Below are 20,386 nucleotides of genomic sequence, written 5' to 3'. Positions count from 1 at the left end.
TAGTGCTAAAGGGTTAGTACGTTAGAAAACCAATGTGGTGCCCTTATTATTCATACTGTTTGAAAGTTACAAGTCAGTGATACAGAGTTGCCGACATTATAACTCCGTAGTGATACCATACCAAAGAAGAAGTTTTCCTAAACACACACACTTGTGTTATTTTTATATGTGATCAAATAAAAAGGATTAATTCTACTGCTCAAATGGAATAACTTATCCCAAGAGACCGAATATAAAAAAAAAACCTCTCCATAGAAATTATCACCATCACGAGGATGTGAATTTTTTTGAGAATTTGATATTGGTCCTGTAAGAAAAGTAGTTGTATTTCAGTAGTAGAATCAACCCTTCTTGTTTCATCAGCAAGAGTAACTATAAAAACGCCCTGTAGGTAGGTATTATTAAGCTGAAGAGTTTGTTTAGTGTCAAAGACTGTCACACAGTGTAACTTAAATTGGCATATTATGATAATGAACAGAAAAAACTTAAATAAATATTTATGTTAATATTTTTTGTATTTATTTATTTTCCCAAAGCTTCACAGTGACAGCTGAAACAGCAATACTGTTGTAAAACTAAACTTGGAACAAACTTACAAATATTTTACAAATTAAAATAAAACCGCATGTTGCTTTACTTTCTCGTAAAGGTAATAAATGTAATTAATGGCTAGATTATTAATGTTACTTTGTTACCCTCAATAGTGAGGAGATCTTATAAAATGGTAACCCTGATTTTCATTGTCATTCAAGTGCTCTTTCTTCGCATAGGCTTCTGTGATTTGGCCAAGGGCCACACACATTGCGATAACATTATGCGACATTGATTTGACAGCAGCGGAGTGAAGTTGTGACGCGCCCCGCGACGCATCGACAGCCCTAGCACCGAACACGGAGATTTTGACAACCCTACGGCTGCGCGGCCGCACGCCGCACGGACCGAGCTAATATATGAGACGGCGGCGACCGCGGGCGCCTAGCATTCGCTCGGGAGCCATCGCAACAGCCAGACGATCGCGCGCGCGTCTAACTTTCCCACGGCTAATTGCGCAAGAGTCCCTAGCGAATAGCTGCCCTCACTGTTCCCACTAACCTGGCTCGATAGGACTTTCGGCTCGCGCGGTTTCCGTGACACGAGCGAACCATCGTTGCCTGTATACACATTCCAATCCTTACCGAGTGCATGCTTTACTCAATCCCGACCTGCGGTAGCAATCCCGCTGCCACCCTTCCTGGATTCCTCCCCACTCGCCACGTAGGTCCTAAGCCTTTTTACCTTTGGTACTCGAACCCCCACTTCGTTGACCTCGGTTACCGATTTGGTGAGCGGACCGTCCTACCCCCCTAGTTTATAAGTATCCAAAATAACACTTGCTAAACCTCGCACAGGGCGCCGCCCCTCTCGCGGATACGTAAACTAGTCTCGGGACGCGAACCGGGCGCGTCGCTATCCCTCTTGTCATAGTAGATTTGCAATTGTGGAATAACTTGCTCATTATTTAAATAATAGTAATTTAGAGTCAGTGAAACTAGAATAAGTAAACTATTGTGGAACCTGAATTATAAGTGCCATTGTGTTGTTGATTGTGCGTTTCCTTGGTCGAATATCCCTGTAGGCATCCTGGATAGGTACACATCCCTCATCGCAGAAGGCGAACTGGGACTTAGTACTAATCAGCGGGGTGTCAGACTGAGCTAGCTAAGACGCCCCGTTGCAATGGCGCCCAACTAAATAACCCACGGAACCTACAGGGAACACCAGATCGCTAGACACAAGCGAAAGACCAAAAGGAAAGCAAAACTTGGCACCAAATTGATAATCACACATGTCAGAACCGACATCTTGGATATACAAACTCAAGAAGACAGAACTTGAGAACGAGTGCAAAAGAAGAAACATAAAAACGGAGAACAGAACCGTACAAGAACTGAGACAGAACCTCACAGAAGTACTCAGAACCAAGCAGTCCCGTCAACCAATCCAGTCCGCTAGTAAATCCGCCGAAGACAGTGAGTCAGAAACCGATTTCGAAGACACAGAGATGCACCAAGAACCAAACATGTCGTACACCATAGATCAGACTGAAAGCATAACGGCAAGATGGAACATAAGTTTTGACACATGCAACGACCCAGTGGAGTTTTTAGAGCAACTGGACGAACTAATATCGTCGGGCGAGGTCAAGCCAGATAAAGTGCTCAAAGTGCTCCCCAGATTCCTGAAAGGAAAGGCCGTACTGTGGTATAGAAATAATAAAAACTCGTTCACTACATGGAACGAATTCATAGAACTCTTCACGTTGACATTTGTGAGCCGTGACAGTGACCTCCTAGCTAAAATAGTGAATTATAGGCAAAATCACCGCCAAAAATTCACAGACTACCTTATTGAAATACAAACACTCATGCGCAGATACGCAAAAATGTCAAAAGAGGAAGAACTAAACAGAATCTACGAAAACATGAACGCAAAATACAAGTACTATATCAAGAAATCAGAAGTCGACTCGATAAGCAAATTAATACAACTGGCAAACGACTATGAAAATGTCACAGCAGAACGTCAAACTAGCTTCACAGAACGAGAACCACGAAATAACTACCACGAAACAAGCACAAATCAAGAACACAAGGAGACGGCATCATACATACACAATTACAACACAAATACTTGCTGCTGGAGCTGTGGAAAACACGGGCACTCCATGAAAGATTGTAGAAGTAAGAAAATACTATTTTGTAACGGTTGTGGCAAGATCGGCAAAATGAGTAAACAGTGTTGTAAGAAAACAAGTGAGTACACACAGTCCATGACAATAAACACAAGTCCGCAACTTCAAGATAACCGTCCCTTCGTAGATGTATCGATACTAGGCGAAAAATATCAAGCACTCGTAGACACCGGCGCCACAAGATCATACATCAACGACCAAGTGTACAAGAAATTCGTGAAAAGAAACTTGAAACCGAAAACAGTAAGCATTACAGCTAGCATGACAGATGGGCACACAACTCGAATAAAAGAAGCACTAGACTTGCAAATAAATATAAAGGGAAAAACAATTAACCACCAAGTGTTATATCATCCACAAATTAAGAGCATACTGATAGGCATGGATATATTGAACAGAATAGGAGCCAAAATAGAATGGCCTAAAGATAGTTCCAAGCAAGGGGAACATGTGGGAACAACGTCAAGAAAAACTACAGAAGCCAACATCGTACCTACATACGAAATGGCCGAAACACCAAGTAAGAAAAAACACAAGATTAAACTCGCACACGAAAAACCAATCAAGAAAATATACTATTCACGAAACCCTAAAAATCAAGAAGTAATAAATAAACACGTAACACGCTTAAAACAAGAAACAAAAGAAGACTGGATCCAAAGGAAAATTCAAGAACTACAGAAAAACAGAAACAAAGATTATAAAATGTCAAATAATAGTTTATACAAGAAAATAACAAATCACGCATACGGACCGAGAACAGAAGCATCACCAGACTGGAAATTATGCATAAACAACAATGAAAAAGACCAGATTCTGAAGGAAAACCACGATACACCAACCGCAGGCCATCTAGGAACAGCAAAAACACTGAACAAAATATCACAGAGATATTATTGGCCCGGTATGTACAGAGATGTGTCAACGTACGTCAAGAACTGCAAAACCTGTCAAGTCAACAACGCACGCAAAACCTGGAGCGTAGTGCCTACAGACCCAAGTAGATCACTACCCAAATCATCGAACCGGTCCACTGACTGGACCGAAATCCTCGATGTCGACACCGTCGACTACCCACAAGACCTGGACTGGCGCGAGTCCGGCCCTGGAGAGGAGCCGACCCGAGCTGAGGACCAGACCAGGAGGCGGCCGGGGAGAAAGAAGAGGCGCGGCCAAATCCAGAACCAGCTGAACAAGGCTAGACAGGCTATTGTGGAACCTGAATTATAAGTGCCATTGTGTTGTTGATTGTGCGTTTCCTTGGTCGAATATCCCTGTAGGCATCCTGGATAGGTACACATCCCTCATCGCAGAAGGCGAACTGGGACTTAGTACTAATCAGCGGGGTGTCAGACTGAGCTAGCTAAGACGCCCCGTTGCAAAGTCTTGCGACTATGCAAAATGATACCCTGTAATCGTAGCGCATATAGACATAGACGGGGCGGGGCACATAGCTCGTAGAGCTGACGGCCGCTGGGGCAGGAAAGTTCTTGAGTGGCGACCACGAGCCGAAAGACGTAGCGTGGGCAGGCCTCCCACTAGGTGGACCGACGATCTGGTGAAGGTCGCGGGAGGTGCCTGTATGCGAGCGGTGCAGGATCGGTCTTCGTGGAAATCCTTGGGGGAGGCCTTTGTCCAGCAGTGGACGTCTTTTCGGCTGAAACGAACGAACGAACGATACGTATTGCCACTATTTACCAGACATTACTATTTATTGCATACTCGCCGGATTACACGTAGGAGCACGCGCGTTACAGCTTCGGCCTTGCATTATTATAAGATCTTGTTCCGCCCTTTTACGAACTTCCTCCGTGAGGATATCCCCGCCGAATTCTATGATGAACCTATCAAAAGTCATATTCTGCAATGTCAACCCACCACAAGGTGGACCGACGACCTGATAAAGGTAGCGGGAAGGCGCTGGATGCAGGCCGCTACCAACCGTGCGATGTGGAAGTCATTGGGGGAGGCCTATGTTCAGTAGTGGACGTCCTGTGGCTGAAATGATGATGATGATGATGAAATGAATGAAAATGACAAATCTTCGAACGTGTATAATACCGTGCCAAAGTAATCATATAATTTTGGCACCTTAATAACTATTGCCGTTTTTGTTGTAAAGATCATGCAGCGCTACTTGCGGATATTATTGGAAAGAAAACTATGTGGGCTCTAGATCTGAAGCCGCTTTAACGAACACGAAGTGCTCATACAATGCGGCGTATTTTCTTCCAGTCTTTAGTCAGGACTTTAGTCGAATTAAATCCCCGGTTGAACGTGATATAGCCGCACTAGAATAAGATGCTTTTTTGCATAATCGCAAGACTTTGTTCCAGTGTCGACCGAATGTTATCACGATGTATGTGGCCCAGGGGTTACCGTAGCCGCTAAGGTTTGAAACTTCTTGCTTAAAATATTGTAGTCTTTGGCATAGACTACGACGGTAGTCATGGAGATAGGAGTTTGTTATCTCGTGTCAGATGTAAATGGTGAAAAGAAAACTCATGATTCGTGTTATTTTTATGCAATATGTAGGTATTTTATAAAAGTGGAACCCCGAGTGATCTCCAAAACCCATTCTATTATTATATACGATTCGGCTTCGATATCTATAATACAATAGGAGTTTATTTCATGTGTCAGATGACAAGGGTGGAAACAACCTACGATTCATGTTGTTTATTTACGTGCAATATGTGGGCATATTATAAAAGTGGAATGCTGAGTTGTATTTCTAAAACTTGTTCTATTATTTTATACTATTTGGCTGCGACTCGGCGTGACGACAATACAAAACATTTTTCGCGAATCGGTGTTCATACATTCACACAATACATTAGACGCCATGTTGTCATAAACGACATATTATAAAATCGCTGTGATTTAATATTCTTAATCATTAATTTTATGGCAAGTGTCCATCAGGAATCATTGTTCTTACACACAGAATCGTATTATTTCGCTTTCGGGTAGTAATATGTCAAAATTGTTGGTTCTTAGGCGAACAATGTATGGAGAACGAACATTGTCCTTTCGACCCTATGAGTGTAAAGATAAGACGTATCCTGTTTAAAACATTTAGGACAATTTCGAGCAAATGACGGTTTTCGCGTATGAAAAATCCGCCAGATGGCAATACGTAGACGCGAGGTCCAAATGCTGCATGATTGGTTATTTTTAACATGACATTGACAGATATGTCAAAATTCACCAATCACGCAGCAGTCAGACCCCACATCCACGTCCCGCCATCTAGCGGATCTTTCATACGCGAAAACCCTCATTGGAACTCTATTGACATATACTTGGTTACTATTATATTTCCTGTAGTTTTGTTTAAACGTAATGAAAGCCTAGAAATTGAACTTTATCACGTTATATTACAGGCTACTATCCTGCGGCCTGTCCCTTCTCCAAGGGGACATTCTCCCCAAGTCGCTAGCTCGCAACATTCTCCGCGAGCGAGTATACAGCGCTTGCTTAGACTACTTCTGCCGAGGTCTGCAATGCCCTGCCAAGATATCAGGAGCCTTGAGAGAGGACATCATCAGCTTAATCAAGTTCTGGCAGCTGATGCACTCGGATAAGAAGTATTTGAAGAGCAGCGATATTGGCGGTGAGTTTTAGTGTAATATGTATGCTCCTACTGCGAATTAAAACTTATTAGTATTTTGCTCAATCAAACACAATTTCTAACGATGGTTTCCTAGCTAATATTATTAAAAAAACTCATCGAATTGAAACGTTTGTAAAATTCTTAGTTTTTTTTTAATTTGTTGTGTAATTTGCTCCAAACTGCTTTCAGTCTATGATTTGAATGGATAGCGATCTATCACACGACAATATGTTCAAGTTTTTGGAACACCTATAAGTTGTCATATCAAGCCATGTTAGATAAGATCCTGGTTAAAATAATATGTTATTTTCAGGTGAATTCGAATTGATGGGACCAAGCAGTCAGCAAAGCATTTACACGTCAAATTCCCCAACTGACAACCGGTCATCTGTGAATAGCAGTGACATTGGTAGCAGGCAGAATACAGGATGGATAAATACGGTAAATACTTCCCAAGTTCATTATAAATATCATCCCAAGTTCGTCTTAGGGTGAATCTGTATGTCTCTTTTGAATAAAAGAGATTCAAACAGGAACAGCTTTTGAAGTCAGCTTCTATTGCCCATGCATTCAGTCTGACATACACTTTGACGAATGTCTGTAACTGTGATGAATAAATTACTGTGTGTATCTTCAACCAGCCCCAAAAAAGGGGAATGAAATGATGAACAAAACTTTGATTGAATAAAATAAATAGTTCCAAAAATTAGCAAAAAAAGCCACTACCCCCGGGCATTTTGTTCTAAATAATATGTAATGTATCTTTTCATAATAATATTTTTTTAGTTGATAATTTGCTGTTGTATTTTTATCCGGTGTCAACTTAGTGACGTTGATACGAAATAAGATGACACAATTTTCTCTTCATATCGTCGCTTACCATCAATTTAGCAATATTCTTCTCCACCCTTATGAATCACACTTGACCATTCCATAGGTTCCCATGTCCACCACGACGTTAAGCAGTGGCGCTGGCAGCATAGCGGGCAAGCGTTCCAACCGCAGCGTGAAACCGCCCGCCAAATCGCAGGACACGTTTGTCAAAGACTATGTTAGGAAGAGGAATCTTATATTAGAACTTATGGTAAGTGATATGATTGTAATTAAGAGATTTGCAGGTCTGTGGTTAGTGATATTTTTTGGTTTATAACTGATAGTTGAAATAGATCGCGACTTCATACAAGTTGTAATGTTTGTTTAAATTCGTTTATTTATCGTGTTGTCTGGCAGTTTCACTTGCCTTCGCTTGACTTTGACACAACTTATCGGCTGGTACTTAGACAAACTCTGACAATGTTTTGTAAATTTTTGTTTGTAACAAGAAATACAATTTACAAAATGAGACAATAAGTGCGACTTTCAATATCATTATCACAGAGTGCTTTATGAATGTTTAAATTATTTGATTGACAGATTTGAACGAGTTTTTTTTTTATCGTAACAGGTATTTAATTTCGCGTTACCTCTGTTTGATTTAGGCAGTCGAAATAGAGTTCCTAGTAACATGGCACAACCCCCACGGTCGGCCAGAGCAAGCGGTGCCGGGTGAAGACAATATAGCGACGTGGCGCTCCAAGCCCAACACAGATCGCACTTGGAAGGACTACGCGAAACTGGCGTGGGATATCAGCCCGACCCTCGCCGTGTTTTTGCCTGAGAGGTTTGTGTAGTTTTGTTTTTAAATAAGTTCCTAGTGACATGGCACATCACAAATAAGGAGATCCGTAAACGAACTAAAGTCGCTGACATAGCCCGACGGATTAGCAAGCTGAAGTGGCAATGGTTAGGGCACATAGTACGCAGAAATGACGGCCAATTTTCCAGCAAGGTTCTGGAGTGGAGGCCACGTACCGGAAAGCGCAGCTTAGGACGTCCACCCACAAAGTGGACCGACGACCTCACAAAGGTAGCAGGAAGGCGCTGGATGTAGGCCGCTACCAACCGGGCGATGTGGAAATCATTGGGGGAGTCCTATATTCAGCAGTAGACATCCTATGGCATGAAATGATGATGATGATATATATGGCTCAACCCACACAATCGGCTGAAGCAAGCGGTGCCGGGTGAAGACAATATAGCGACGTGGCGCTCCAAGCCCAACACCGACCGGACTTGGAAGGACTACGCGAAACTGGCGTGGGATATCAGCCCGACGCTCGCCGTGTTTTTGCCTGAGAGGTTGGTGGTTTTTGCATACAGGTGGTTACTCGCTTACACCGGACTCTGTTTTAGAGAGGGGGCTACCGACTACGATAACCTATAACGTCAAATATTGTACAACATTTTGTTAGTACTGCAATAACAGGTAGATCCAGCGGCGTAGCATGCTTTAGAATCTAAAGCTTAAATAAGGAAATATTGATACAGGGCCTAAAGTCAATATTTCTTGAGGACCCCATCTAAAAAAGGTCATTAGATCATGAAGACCCTTTTCATTAAATAAAAATCCTAAAAAATCTGAAATAATACGGGGTCCCGGGAGCCTCGTATTATTGATACGGCTAATTTGGCGGTAGCTACGCCCTTAGTAGATCCTGAGTTCCAAAACTATTTCGTGTATTTCTAGATTGAAAGCCGAAAGCATCACAGCCGAGATCAGACGGAAGGTGCTAGCACACCCAATAGCAGTGTGCCACGTTCCCCAAGCACTGAAGTACCTGGTCACCACCGATACCTTGCTAGGAGACGCGCATGAGGTAAATACTCTTATGTGATAAATTATTTTGCTATGCCATAATTTAGTCTATAAAAACTCATAAAACTCATTTATTTTTGCAAATAGGCTTTTAAAAAACTCTTTTACACGTTCTAATATTAACCCTACCACTGCTTCGGGACAATAAATGGGCCAGTGCTGAGAAAAAGCAGCGCAAGAAACTAAGCATTGTCACTTGGGAATAAGTTAGTCAGTGGTAGCATGTCAGTCTTTCTTGACTACTAACTTATCGACTATCACATAGTGTTTTGTTGCAAAATCCCGTAGCAGTTATAACTTATAGTGAAAATGCAACATAATACTTTAAAATAATAGTATAAATATGTAGTTGTTTCTGTATGAGCCTCATGAGCCTCAAAGTCAAGTTTGAAATAAATAAATAATTGTCATTTTGGGTCGAAAGTATGATGTTATTTTGTTAGTAAACCTACTTATTTACCTTCCAGCTAGTCCACATGGTGACATGGGCGCGCGTGAGTCCCGTCGAAGCGCTATCATACTTCAGCCGACAATACCCGCCGCACCCTCTATCGGCGCAGGCGGCGGTCATGACTCTGACTTCCTACCCTTCGTCTGCCGTGCTGCTGTATATCCCGCAGCTGGTGCAAGCCCTTAGGCATGACACGGTGAGTGGAAAAACGACATTTATCGCGCTGAGATAAGGCTTAGATTCAAATGAAACTGCCACAAGTGTACGGTCCAAATTCCAATGACATGTGACTGTTCCTTTGACTCGCAGCTCGTGCAAACGCTGCGGCACGATACGGTAACTTATTCCGCTGCAATAAGGTTCAAGTTGAAATGAAGCTGCTATAAGTGGCGCAGGCGGCGGTCATGACTCTGACTTCCTACCCTTCGTCCGCTGTGCTGCTGTATATCCCGCAGCTGGTGCAAGCGCTACGGCATGACACGGTGGGTGGAAAAATGATATTTATTGCGCTGAGATAAGGCTTATATTCAAATGAAACTGCCACAAGCGTAAGGTTCAAATTCAAATGACATGCCACTGTTCACTTGACTCGCAGCTGGTGCAAGCGCTGCGGCACGATACGGTAACCTATTTCCATGTAATAAGGTGTAGATTCCAGTGAGTCTGCAGTAAGTGTAAGGTTGAAATTCCAATGAGTATTTATGTGTTTGCGCGCGACAACACTACTGCAAGTCCATCCCGCTGCGCAAGCGTAGAGGCACAACACAGTGGTACCAAAATGCGACTTATTCAGCTGTAACAAGGTGTAGATTCCAATGAAACTGAGCCCAGTAAAAGCGCTATCATATTCAGCCGTCAGTACCCGTCCACCCGCTGTCAGCACAGACGGCGGTCATGACTCTGACTTCCTACCCTTCGTCCGCTGTGCTGCTGTATATTCCGCAGCTGGTGTAAGCCCTACGGCACGATAACGATACGGTGAGTGGAAAAATTAGATTTATCACGCTGAGATAAGGCTTAGATTCAAATGACACTGCTACAAGTGTAAGGTCCAAATTCCAATGACATGTGACTGTTCCTTTGACTCGCAGCTCGTTCAAGCGCTGCGGCACGATACGGTAACTTATTCCGCTGCAATAAGGTTCAAGTTGAAATGAAGGTGTTATAAGTGGCGCATGCGGCGGTCATGACTCTGACTTCCTACCCTTCGTCCGCTGTGCTACTGTATATCCCGCAGCTGGTGCAAGCCCTTAAGCATGACACGGTGAGTGGAAAAATGAGATTTATCACACTGAGATAAGGCTTAGATTCAAATGAAACTGCTATATGTGTAAGGTCGAATTCCAATGAGTATTTATGTGTTTACGCGCTACAACACTGCTGCAAGTACATCACTATGTGCAAGCGCTGCGGCATGACACGGTGGGTACAGTAGTACTAAAATATAACTTATTCCGCTGTGAATAAGTCGTAAATTCGAATGAAACTGAGCCCAATAGAAGCGCTGTCATACTTCAGCCGTCAGTACCCGCCACACCCTCTATCGGCGCAGGCGGCGGTCATGACTCTGACTTCCTACCCTTCGTCTGCCGTGCTGCTGTATATCCCGCAGCTGGTGCAAGCGCTACGGCATGACACGGTGGGTGGAAAAATGAGATTTATCACGCTTAGATAAGGCTTAGATTCAAATGAAACTGCTACATGTGTAAGGTTCGAATTCCAATGAGTATTTATGTGTTTACGCGGTACAACACTGCTGTAAGTACATCACTATGTGCAAGCGCTGCGGCATGACACGGTGGGTTCAGTAGTGCTAAAATATAACTTATTCCGCTGTGAATAAGTCGTAAATTCGAATGAAACTGAGCCTAGTAGAAGCGCTATCATACTTCAGCCGTCAGTACCCGCCACACCCTCTATCGGCGCAGGCGGCGGTCATGACACTGACTTCCTACCCTTCGTCTGCCGTGCTGCTGTATATCCCGCAGCTGGTGCAAGCCCTACGGCATGACACGGTGGGTGGAAAAATGAGATTTATCACGCTGAAATAAGGCTTAGATTCAAATGAAACTGCTACATGTGTAAGGTTAGAATTCTAATGAGTATTTATGTGTTTACGCGGTACAACACTGCTGCAAGTACATCACTATATGCAAGCGCTGCGGCATGACACGGTGGGTACAATAGTACTAAAATATAACTTATTCCGCTGTGAATAAGTCGTAAATTCGAATGAAACTGAGCCCAATAGAAGCGCTGTCATACTTCAGCCGTCAGTACCCGCCACACTCGCTATCGGCGCAGGCGGCGGTCATGACTCTGACTTCCTACCCTTCGTCTGCCGTGCTGCTGTATATCCCGCAGCTGGTGCAAGCCCTTAGGCATGACACGGTGGGTGGAAAAATGATATTTATCACGCTTAGATAAGGCTTAGATTCAAATGACACTGCTACAAGTGTAAGGTCCAAATTCCAATGACATGTCACTGTTCACTTGACTCGCAGCTGGTCCAAGCGTTGGGGCACGATTCGGTAACTTATTCCGCTGCAATAAGGTTCAAGTTGAAATGAAGCTGCTATAAGTGGCGCAGGCGGCGGTCATGACTCTGACTTCCTACCCTTCGTCTGCCGTGCTACTGTATATCCCGCAGCTGGTGCAAGCCCTTAGGCATGACACGGTGAGTGGAAAAATGAGATTTATCACGCTTAGATAAATCTTAGATTCAAATGAAACTGCCATAAGCGTAAGGTTCAAATTCCAATGAAAATGTATTTATGTGTTTACGCGCTATAATACTGCTGCAAGTACATCACTATGTGCAAGCGCTGCGGCATGACACGGTGGGTACAGTAGTACTAAAATATAACTTATTCCGCTGTGAATAAGTCGTAAATTCGAATGAAACTGAGCCTAGTAGAAGCGCTGTCATACTTCAGCCGTCAGTACCCGCCACACCCTCTATCGGCGCAGGCGGCGGTCATGACTCTGACTTCCTACCCTTCGTCTGCCGTGCTGCTGTATATCCCGCAGCTGGTGCAAGCCCTACGGCATGACACGGTGGGTGGAAAAATGAGATTTATCACGCTACGATAAGGCTTAGATTCAAATGACACTGCTACAAGTGTACGGTTCAAATTTCAACGACATGTCACTGTTCACACGATACGGTAACTTATTCCGCTGCAATAAGGTTCAAGTTCAAATGAAGCTGTTATAAGTGGCGCAGGCGGCGGTCATGACTCTGACTTCCTACCCTTCGTCCGCTGTGCTACTGTATATCCCGCAGCTGGTACAAGCCCTAAGGCATGACACGGTGAGTGGAAAAATGAAATTTATCACGCTTAGATAAGGCTTAGATTCAAATGAAACTGCCACAAGGTCCAAAATTCAATGACATGTGATTGTTCATTTGACTCGCAGCTCGTGCAAGCACTGTGGCACGATACGGTTACTTATTCCGCTGTAATAAGGTTCAAGTTCAAATGAAACTCATACTTCAGTCGTCAATACCCGCCGCACCCGCTGTCATTGTCATTTATTCTGCTGTAATAAGGCTTAGATTGTAATGAAACAAGTGTCTTCTTCGTCGCTACACTCTTATCAGAATGGTCTTCATCTGAAGCTTCACGAGAAAACCTTTTGTATCCACCATGAGGAAGCTCTTGGGTGGAAACGAGCTTCACCCAAAATTATCAACCATAGAGGAACTGGCTGTCTTACCTTCAACTGCCTAAACACAACAATGTTATTAAAAATTGTTGTTAATGCGACAAACTTAGACAAAATGGTGGTGGCTAGCCAGGCAGACGTACAAGACCCCTATCACCAATCAAACTGAGCAGAAATTTTTACTTCATCATCATTTCTGCCATAGGACGTTCACTGCTAAACATAGGCCTCCCCCAATGACTTCCAAATCGCACGGTTGGTAGCTTGATCAGGTCGTCGGTCCACCTTGTAGGGTGACGTCCTACGCTGCGTTTACCGGAAATATTTACTTGTTTTGTTTGCAGCTGTTTTGTTTTATTTTCAGATGGGTTACGTCGCGGAGCTGATCAAGTCTCTGGCGAAGAAGTCCCAAGTGGTGGCCCATCAGCTCATCTGGAACATGCATACCAACATGTACACTGACGAGGAGATGCATAATAAAGACAGTGAGTTTATTTACCTTATAACTTCATAGAGAGCTCTAGGGCTAATGTAAAATCATATTTTATTTATTTATACTTTTGCACATAAAACTGTACAGTGGCGGACTTAATGCCAGGTGGCAATCTCTCATATTTTACGGTTGAGGAGACTATATCGTTGTAAAACTATTATTTCTCGCTCCAATTCCTTATAATGTAACTTACTTTATCTCATACATTATACAGTGAGGTGCATAACGAATGGAATTAAAATAATAATAGTACATAGGGTAGGTGTTATCATTTCCTGTAACACATACATAAATTAAATAAACGTTACACTTAAAAAAATACATTTTTGATGATTTCCTGGTATTTTTTGCAGTCAGGAATGGTTTTGACTATCGCCCTTGGTCAAAACCACTTTTGACTGAACTTAGTCAAAAGTTGTTTTGATCGATTATGAGTTTTGACCGTAACATCTATAACATTTTCACAAATACAAATTCATATAGACCTAATATACTGAACTGTCGCACCCGTGACATTGACAATGGGGCGCCACCGTCAATACCGGATCGCTGGTTCTGATTTTTGCCATGTTGGAAACTATAAAGTTGAACGATGGTGGCGCCCCTCTGTCAATGAGTTTGGTGGGACAGTTCAGTGTAGGTCATCTTTACCGTGTTATTTAACCCTTGAATTTCATCTCCAGCCGCGCTATTCGACGTGCTAGAAGCTCTCACAAAGAGCATAGTGGACACGCTATCAGGGCCAGCCAAGGCGTTCTACGAGCGAGAGTTCGATTTCTTCGGCCAGATCACCAACATTAGTGGCATCATCAGACCTTTCCCGAAGGGAGCTGAGAGGAAGAGGGCGTGCTTGGAAGCGTTGAAAAACATTAAGGTTTGTGATAGATGCATAAAATATTTAGTATTGAATTCAGTGGTCTAAAATTGAATACATATTTGGAAAAGACAGTTTTTTGTTTCAAATATAAATTATGGAATTTGTAAAAAATCTGTACTTGTAAACCTGCTTGTTGATAAATAAATTGTTTATATTTTATTTGTATTCCTATCAGTTCATCATACTCGAGTTTTTTGAAGAGGTATTAAAACTCAATTTGTCTATGGATTTGTAACACTAAAAAATGCATTAGTTACGAAACTCATTAGACTAGGTTCGTGACTTATTTTTATGCCATTACAGTCATGTGAATTGTGTGTTTTATTCTAGGTTCAACCAGGCTGCTACTTACCCTCTAATCCGGACTCTATGGTATTGGACATAGACTACAAAAGCGGTATGAACTACGTATAATAAAATTTATTATTTGTCAATAATGTGGTATGAAAACTACCTCTTTTTAAGTTATTGTTTTTGGTGAACTGAATGTTTATTTTTTAGGAACCCCCATGCAAAGTGCTGCAAAAGCTCCATATCTGGCTAGATTCAGGGTGCGGAAGTATGGCATAGAAGAGATGGAATCTGTCGCCATGGCGATTGCTTCAGGGGAAGACCCACCAGTCGTAAGTATTGATAGCGGTACTCCATTATTCCATTAATCGATTAATCCGGGCCTTTTCAAGGCGAGAGTGAATAGGCACTTACAGGGCAGATATGTACCATCCTAGACTGCATCTTACTTAACACCAGGTGCAATTGCGGTCAAGTACCTGCCTTGTTACGCATAAAAAATCTATTAATGCTATTAAGTAATGCTTTTTAAGGTAAACCTGTTTATTGATTGATTAATCGATAATTTTACTGGCAATTATGGTTACCAAAGTATTTAACAATACTTTGATGTTTTGGGTTGATTTTATACGTCAAATAAAGGTTATCCATAGTGTAAGTTTGACATACATACATGTTCATTCATACTGTCAATTGGTCTGCCAAAAATATAGTGTCTCTAACTAACTGCAAAAAGGGTTTTGAATAAGTAAATGTAATTTGATAACAGTATTTTCGTGCTACATTCAACAACACATCGTTTAGTAAAACCTATAGCATGTAGGTCTTAAAATCAAGCAATATGTCAATTCCAGGAGGAAGGCAAAGACAGATACACGTCCATAGTGTCGGAGGCGTGGCAGGCGGCCATCTTTAAAGTGGGCGATGACGTCAGGCAAGACATGCTCGCGCTGCAAGTGATATCGCTGTTCAAGAACATATTCCAACAAGTCGGCTTGGATCTGTACTTGTTCCCGTATAAAGTTGTGGCTACGGCGCCTGGGGTGAGTAAAATAATGTTTTTCTTCATATTTCTTTTCAAGTAAAGACAACAATCATGGCATGGGCATGGCATCTCCTATTTAAGTGAAGGAAGCTGTAACGTGGTTCATATGGTTGTATAATATTATATTGAACTTGCCTTGACACGCTACCGAGTGTCTAGATTCATTTAGGTATTCATTCATTTTTATGTTACTCATATTTTATTTAAACCTAGTCAGTGTCTATATACGAATTTTGTAATAAAATGTAATAATAATCCAGAGGCAATAAAGATTTATTTATAATTTTTTTGACATTACAGATTAAAATTGTAGTTTATATCAATGAAAATAAACCTAATTATGACTTTGTATAATATCATTCTTCCAAGTCCCCACTACTAAACCTGTATATAAAATGCCTTCGTATTTTCTTCCCAGTGCGGCGTGATAGAGTGCGTGCCGAACGCAAAATCCCGAGACCAGTTGGGACGACAGACTGACATCGGCATGTATGAATACTTCATCAAGAAATACGGAGATGAGACTACTAGAGAATTCCAGGTGAGTACAACTAGGTCCATTCGCCATCTAATGCTCATACAATTTCAATTCTTTTTTTTGTTCATTTTAAAAAAAATATTTTTAGTGGTAGGTCAGAGGTCAAGCTACCTGTCATAGCAGTTTGATTCACCCATTCTGGGACATCCTGTATGATGGTAAATTTACCGTTGTTACATCTAAATATTAATTCTTAGCCATATCCTGTAAAAGTGCACATTTTGCGTAGTAGACATTGCATATCATAAGCAGAGTCCCTTTTGAGAAATAAACCAACCATTTTGAGAAACGCAATATTTCTACCCACAGGCGGCCAGGAGGTGTTTCGTGACATCCATGGCGGCGTACAGCGTGATCGGCTTCCTGCTGCAGATCAAGGACCGGCATAACGGGAACATCATGCTGGACACTGACGGACATATCATTCACATAGGTACAGACTGGGAAACACTGTGGGATCTTCATCATTACGTTATAATAGTATCCAATGGAGGAATACGATCCTCTATAATTTAACAGAGGAGACCAATGGATATTTGCTGCTGGCGAGACGGGCTGGGGAGGCCTTATATTCGCATTATAGTTCCTTAGTCGCCTCTTACGACATCCATAGGAAGAGTAGAGTAGACGAGAGTAAGTGTAGCTCTATTCTACTCTATCAGAACTTATGAGATCTTATGTAGTTATGATAGGGGCAATTTTGCATCAAATGATGTAGTCTCATATGCTGTTATTGTACAAAAATGTGTTGCTAAACAACCCAAAAGCTTGAACTTTTTGTTTTGATAATTTTTGCTGTGAGTCCAAAGACAGACTTCCTTGGGACTGATATATGAAGGTTTATTTATTGGGTATATTTTTATATCTAAATACATGAGAGCGTGTCAAGCCAAGTTCCAGCAAAGAGACGCGCCGTGTGTATATTTATCTCTTCTCTTATACGCCATACCTTTAATATATACATTTCCCCAGATTTCGGCTTCATGTTCGAATCCTCACCCGGTGGTAATCTCGGGTTCGAACCTGACATCAAGCTGACGGACGAGATGGTGATGGTGATGGGCGGCAAGATGGAGGCGCCGCCATTCCGCTGGTTCTGCGAATTATGCGTGCAAGCGTTCCTCGCTGTCAGGTAATACAAGCTCTCGCTATCCAGATAATATTAGGTTGAGTTCTAGTCACTTGTATGTAAAGCCCGGTCTGTGAGCACGTAGAATTTTGTCCAATGACCCCAAGCTACCCATCCTTATCGTTCGCGCGTAATTATGTTGCTGTCGCGCTCGTACACTCACTGCGGGCGCCCGTCGCACAGTCGCGACAGCAATATAATTACGCGCGAGCGCAAAGGATGGGTAGCTTGGGGTCATTGGACAAAATTCTACGTGCTCACAGACCACACTATACACTAAATAGCTTTTTAGCACCGCCTACTCAATATCTCTGTTTTGCTCAAGGTCAGCTGGTAGAGAATGACTTATGGCATTAAGCTCGCCTTTTTGTGCTGAACATTGTTGTGTGTGCAATAAAGTCTTTAAATAAAAAAAATAAATACCTGCCCCGAAGTAATGAAGTAATCAGGTAGGCGATTCAGAAGCATTCGTCAACTAGTCTTTATTTTCCAAACCGTCCTATGACTAAGTTATGGTAACGTTCTGAATCGCTCACTTGTGTTAACCTTAGGGTCTAAACCTGATATCAAGGTGACGAAACCATAGTAGGTGGAGATAACTCTTTAAAAGTCAATTAACACCATGGTAGGTTGAAGTCCTTGGGAATGTCTCGGGGACAGACTGTGGTTGGTTTCTTTATATTTAAAGAAACCAATCAATAACAAAGATTCAACCAAACAAAAGACGCTTGAGATATTTTATTTGTTTAACAATGTTTCAACAGCATTAAATTGTACATAAATGTGCAGGAAGATACAACTTGAACATAAGCCAATTAAAGAAACACATTCTATTACTAAAATATTTAATCGAGTTTTTTTTTCATTCTGTAATATAGACTTCAGATTCACTGTATCCAGTGCAATCACATTTTTTATGATTATTTTATGTGTACTATTTACTATTTTCACAGGCCGTACCAAGAAGCGATCATCTCCATGGTATCCCTTATGCTCGACACGGGCCTACCCTGCTTCCGAGGGCAGACCATCCGTTACCTACGCGCGCGCTTTGCCCCTAACTCTACAGAGAAAGAGGCTGCTGCTTTTATGCTGTCCATCATCAGGAGTTCCTTCCTCAACTTCAGGACCCGGACGTATGACATGATACAGTATTACCAGAACCAGATACCATATTAATTGGTCATTTTATGGTATGGCAATCTTGTAAATGAGGCGTGCTTGAAGAGGCACTTAAAAAGTTTTACAGATGGTAATATTATGATGGCAATCTTCTGAATCAGGCAGGTAGATAATGATATAGCCAAAAAGGCATAATGTCTGGAAAATTGGATATAATATACCTCTAGAGAAGAAAGTTAAATTTTTCACTTTTTCAAGAAATTCAAATTTCATCACTTTTCCTTGTTTCTGAACCTCATCTATTTTTACATGCAATACCTATTTCTTAACTTGCTCAGTGAACTCATTTTTATTAAAAATTGTTTACGATATCCAGTTGACCTTATAGGTTTTCAAGATTGTCGTCGTATTAAAAACGAAGATCTACATGCCATTTAGAAGCTCCATGTCGGTTTGAGTCGAATTGAGAAAGTGATTTCATCACAATTAATGCAAGCGTAATTTATTTATCATGAATTTTCAAATAGAGGTCAACATTCAATATCAATCATCTTGTAGAAAATAATACAAACTCCTGTAACTGTTTTATTATTATTTATCGGTATTGCTCTTGAAAACTAACTCAACTAAAAACATATAAATATATTTTGTGATTTCTTTGGGCTTTTTTCCGTCAATACTTTGGTTTTTGGCTATTTCTTTACTTCTGTTACGCTGTAAGGGATAGTAATCGTGATACTATTATATGGTAAATATTTATTATTCTGGTTTCGGATGAACAATATTTTAGATGTAAGTCATTTGATCGAATATTTCAAATTTATATCCATTAATCATTCTTAAATTATTATAGGAATGTTGTTGCCCCTGTACTTAGATATTTATCTAAATGTATTATATCACTATTTATATGTATATGGTTCAATTAGTCTTTGTAGTTAACACTTTATGATGTTGTAAAAGGGCTCTTTTAGACTGGCATATTTTATGTATACGTATTTACAATTGAGCTACATTTCGTGTAAGGACTTAAAAGAAGTTATTAGCACTTACTAAAAAGTTAAAAATCCTTATAATGCCAATCTGAATGAGCACTATTTGTGTACCCTCTCCCAAAGAATTTGCTGTATTTATCAAAGTTTGTAATTTTCAATAGGTAATGCCAACATGCTCTTTCAATATTGTGAAGAAACATATTTATTTTATGTTATTCAGTAAAATATAACTTGCAGAGTACTTTTCTGTTGTTTATATTCAGAAAATGTATAATAGAGAAAAGATGTCTTCAGATCTATACACATTTTATTGTATTTACCTACCTACTGTGTATCACATGGCTGTTTTATACTTCAATCCATAAAAATAACTAGTATTTTGTAACTAAAACTCGTGTTTTTTAGGATCTGTGTTGTTGAATTATGTTGGAAGAGATATTATATTATTAAAGATGTGTAGGAAATTTTAATATTAACGTTATTAATTTTGACATTCCTGTGATTATGATCATTACCTTGTTGTTGATGAATAAAGTATTTGGTAGAGGTATTATTTACGACTTTTATTTTTAACAATTTCTAAAGTCTAGTCGCCGAGCACGTAGAATTTTGTCCAATGATCCCAAGCTACCCATCCTTATCGCTCGCGCGTAATTATATTGCTGTCGCGCTCGCACACTCACTGCGGCCGCCCGTCGCACAGTCGCGATAAGGATGGGTAGCTTGGGATCATT

At 41.2% G+C, this 20,386-nt stretch overlaps 1 protein-coding gene across 1 annotated transcript in view; it reads left to right on the top strand.

Moving 5' to 3' along the window:
* LOC135082442 (phosphatidylinositol 4-kinase alpha) overlaps nt 1–19,290 on the top strand; it is a 50,797-nt gene extending 31,507 nt beyond the window's left edge. The window contains exons 25-39 of the mRNA XM_063977237.1: nt 6,118–6,347; nt 6,661–6,788; nt 7,285–7,431; nt 7,826–8,007; nt 8,914–9,043; nt 9,510–9,689; nt 13,527–13,647; nt 14,339–14,529; nt 14,863–14,929; nt 15,034–15,155; nt 15,678–15,866; nt 16,287–16,409; nt 16,716–16,839; nt 17,379–17,538; nt 18,489–19,290. Of these exons, the coding sequence (XP_063833307.1) occupies nt 6,118–6,347; nt 6,661–6,788; nt 7,285–7,431; nt 7,826–8,007; nt 8,914–9,043; nt 9,510–9,689; nt 13,527–13,647; nt 14,339–14,529; nt 14,863–14,929; nt 15,034–15,155; nt 15,678–15,866; nt 16,287–16,409; nt 16,716–16,839; nt 17,379–17,538; nt 18,489–18,714 (2,320 nt within the window). The 3' untranslated portion in view covers nt 18,715–19,290. The remainder of the gene's footprint in view (nt 1–6,117; nt 6,348–6,660; nt 6,789–7,284; nt 7,432–7,825; nt 8,008–8,913; nt 9,044–9,509; nt 9,690–13,526; nt 13,648–14,338; nt 14,530–14,862; nt 14,930–15,033; nt 15,156–15,677; nt 15,867–16,286; nt 16,410–16,715; nt 16,840–17,378; nt 17,539–18,488) is intronic.
* The last annotated feature ends 1,096 nt before the right edge of the window (nt 19,291–20,386 follow it).

The sequence above is a fragment of the Ostrinia nubilalis genome, chromosome 21, assembly GCF_963855985.1.
Source record: "Ostrinia nubilalis chromosome 21, ilOstNubi1.1, whole genome shotgun sequence".
Taxonomy (NCBI): Eukaryota; Metazoa; Arthropoda; class Insecta; order Lepidoptera; family Crambidae; genus Ostrinia; species Ostrinia nubilalis.
This window is presented reverse-complemented; position numbering and strand designations above follow the sequence as displayed.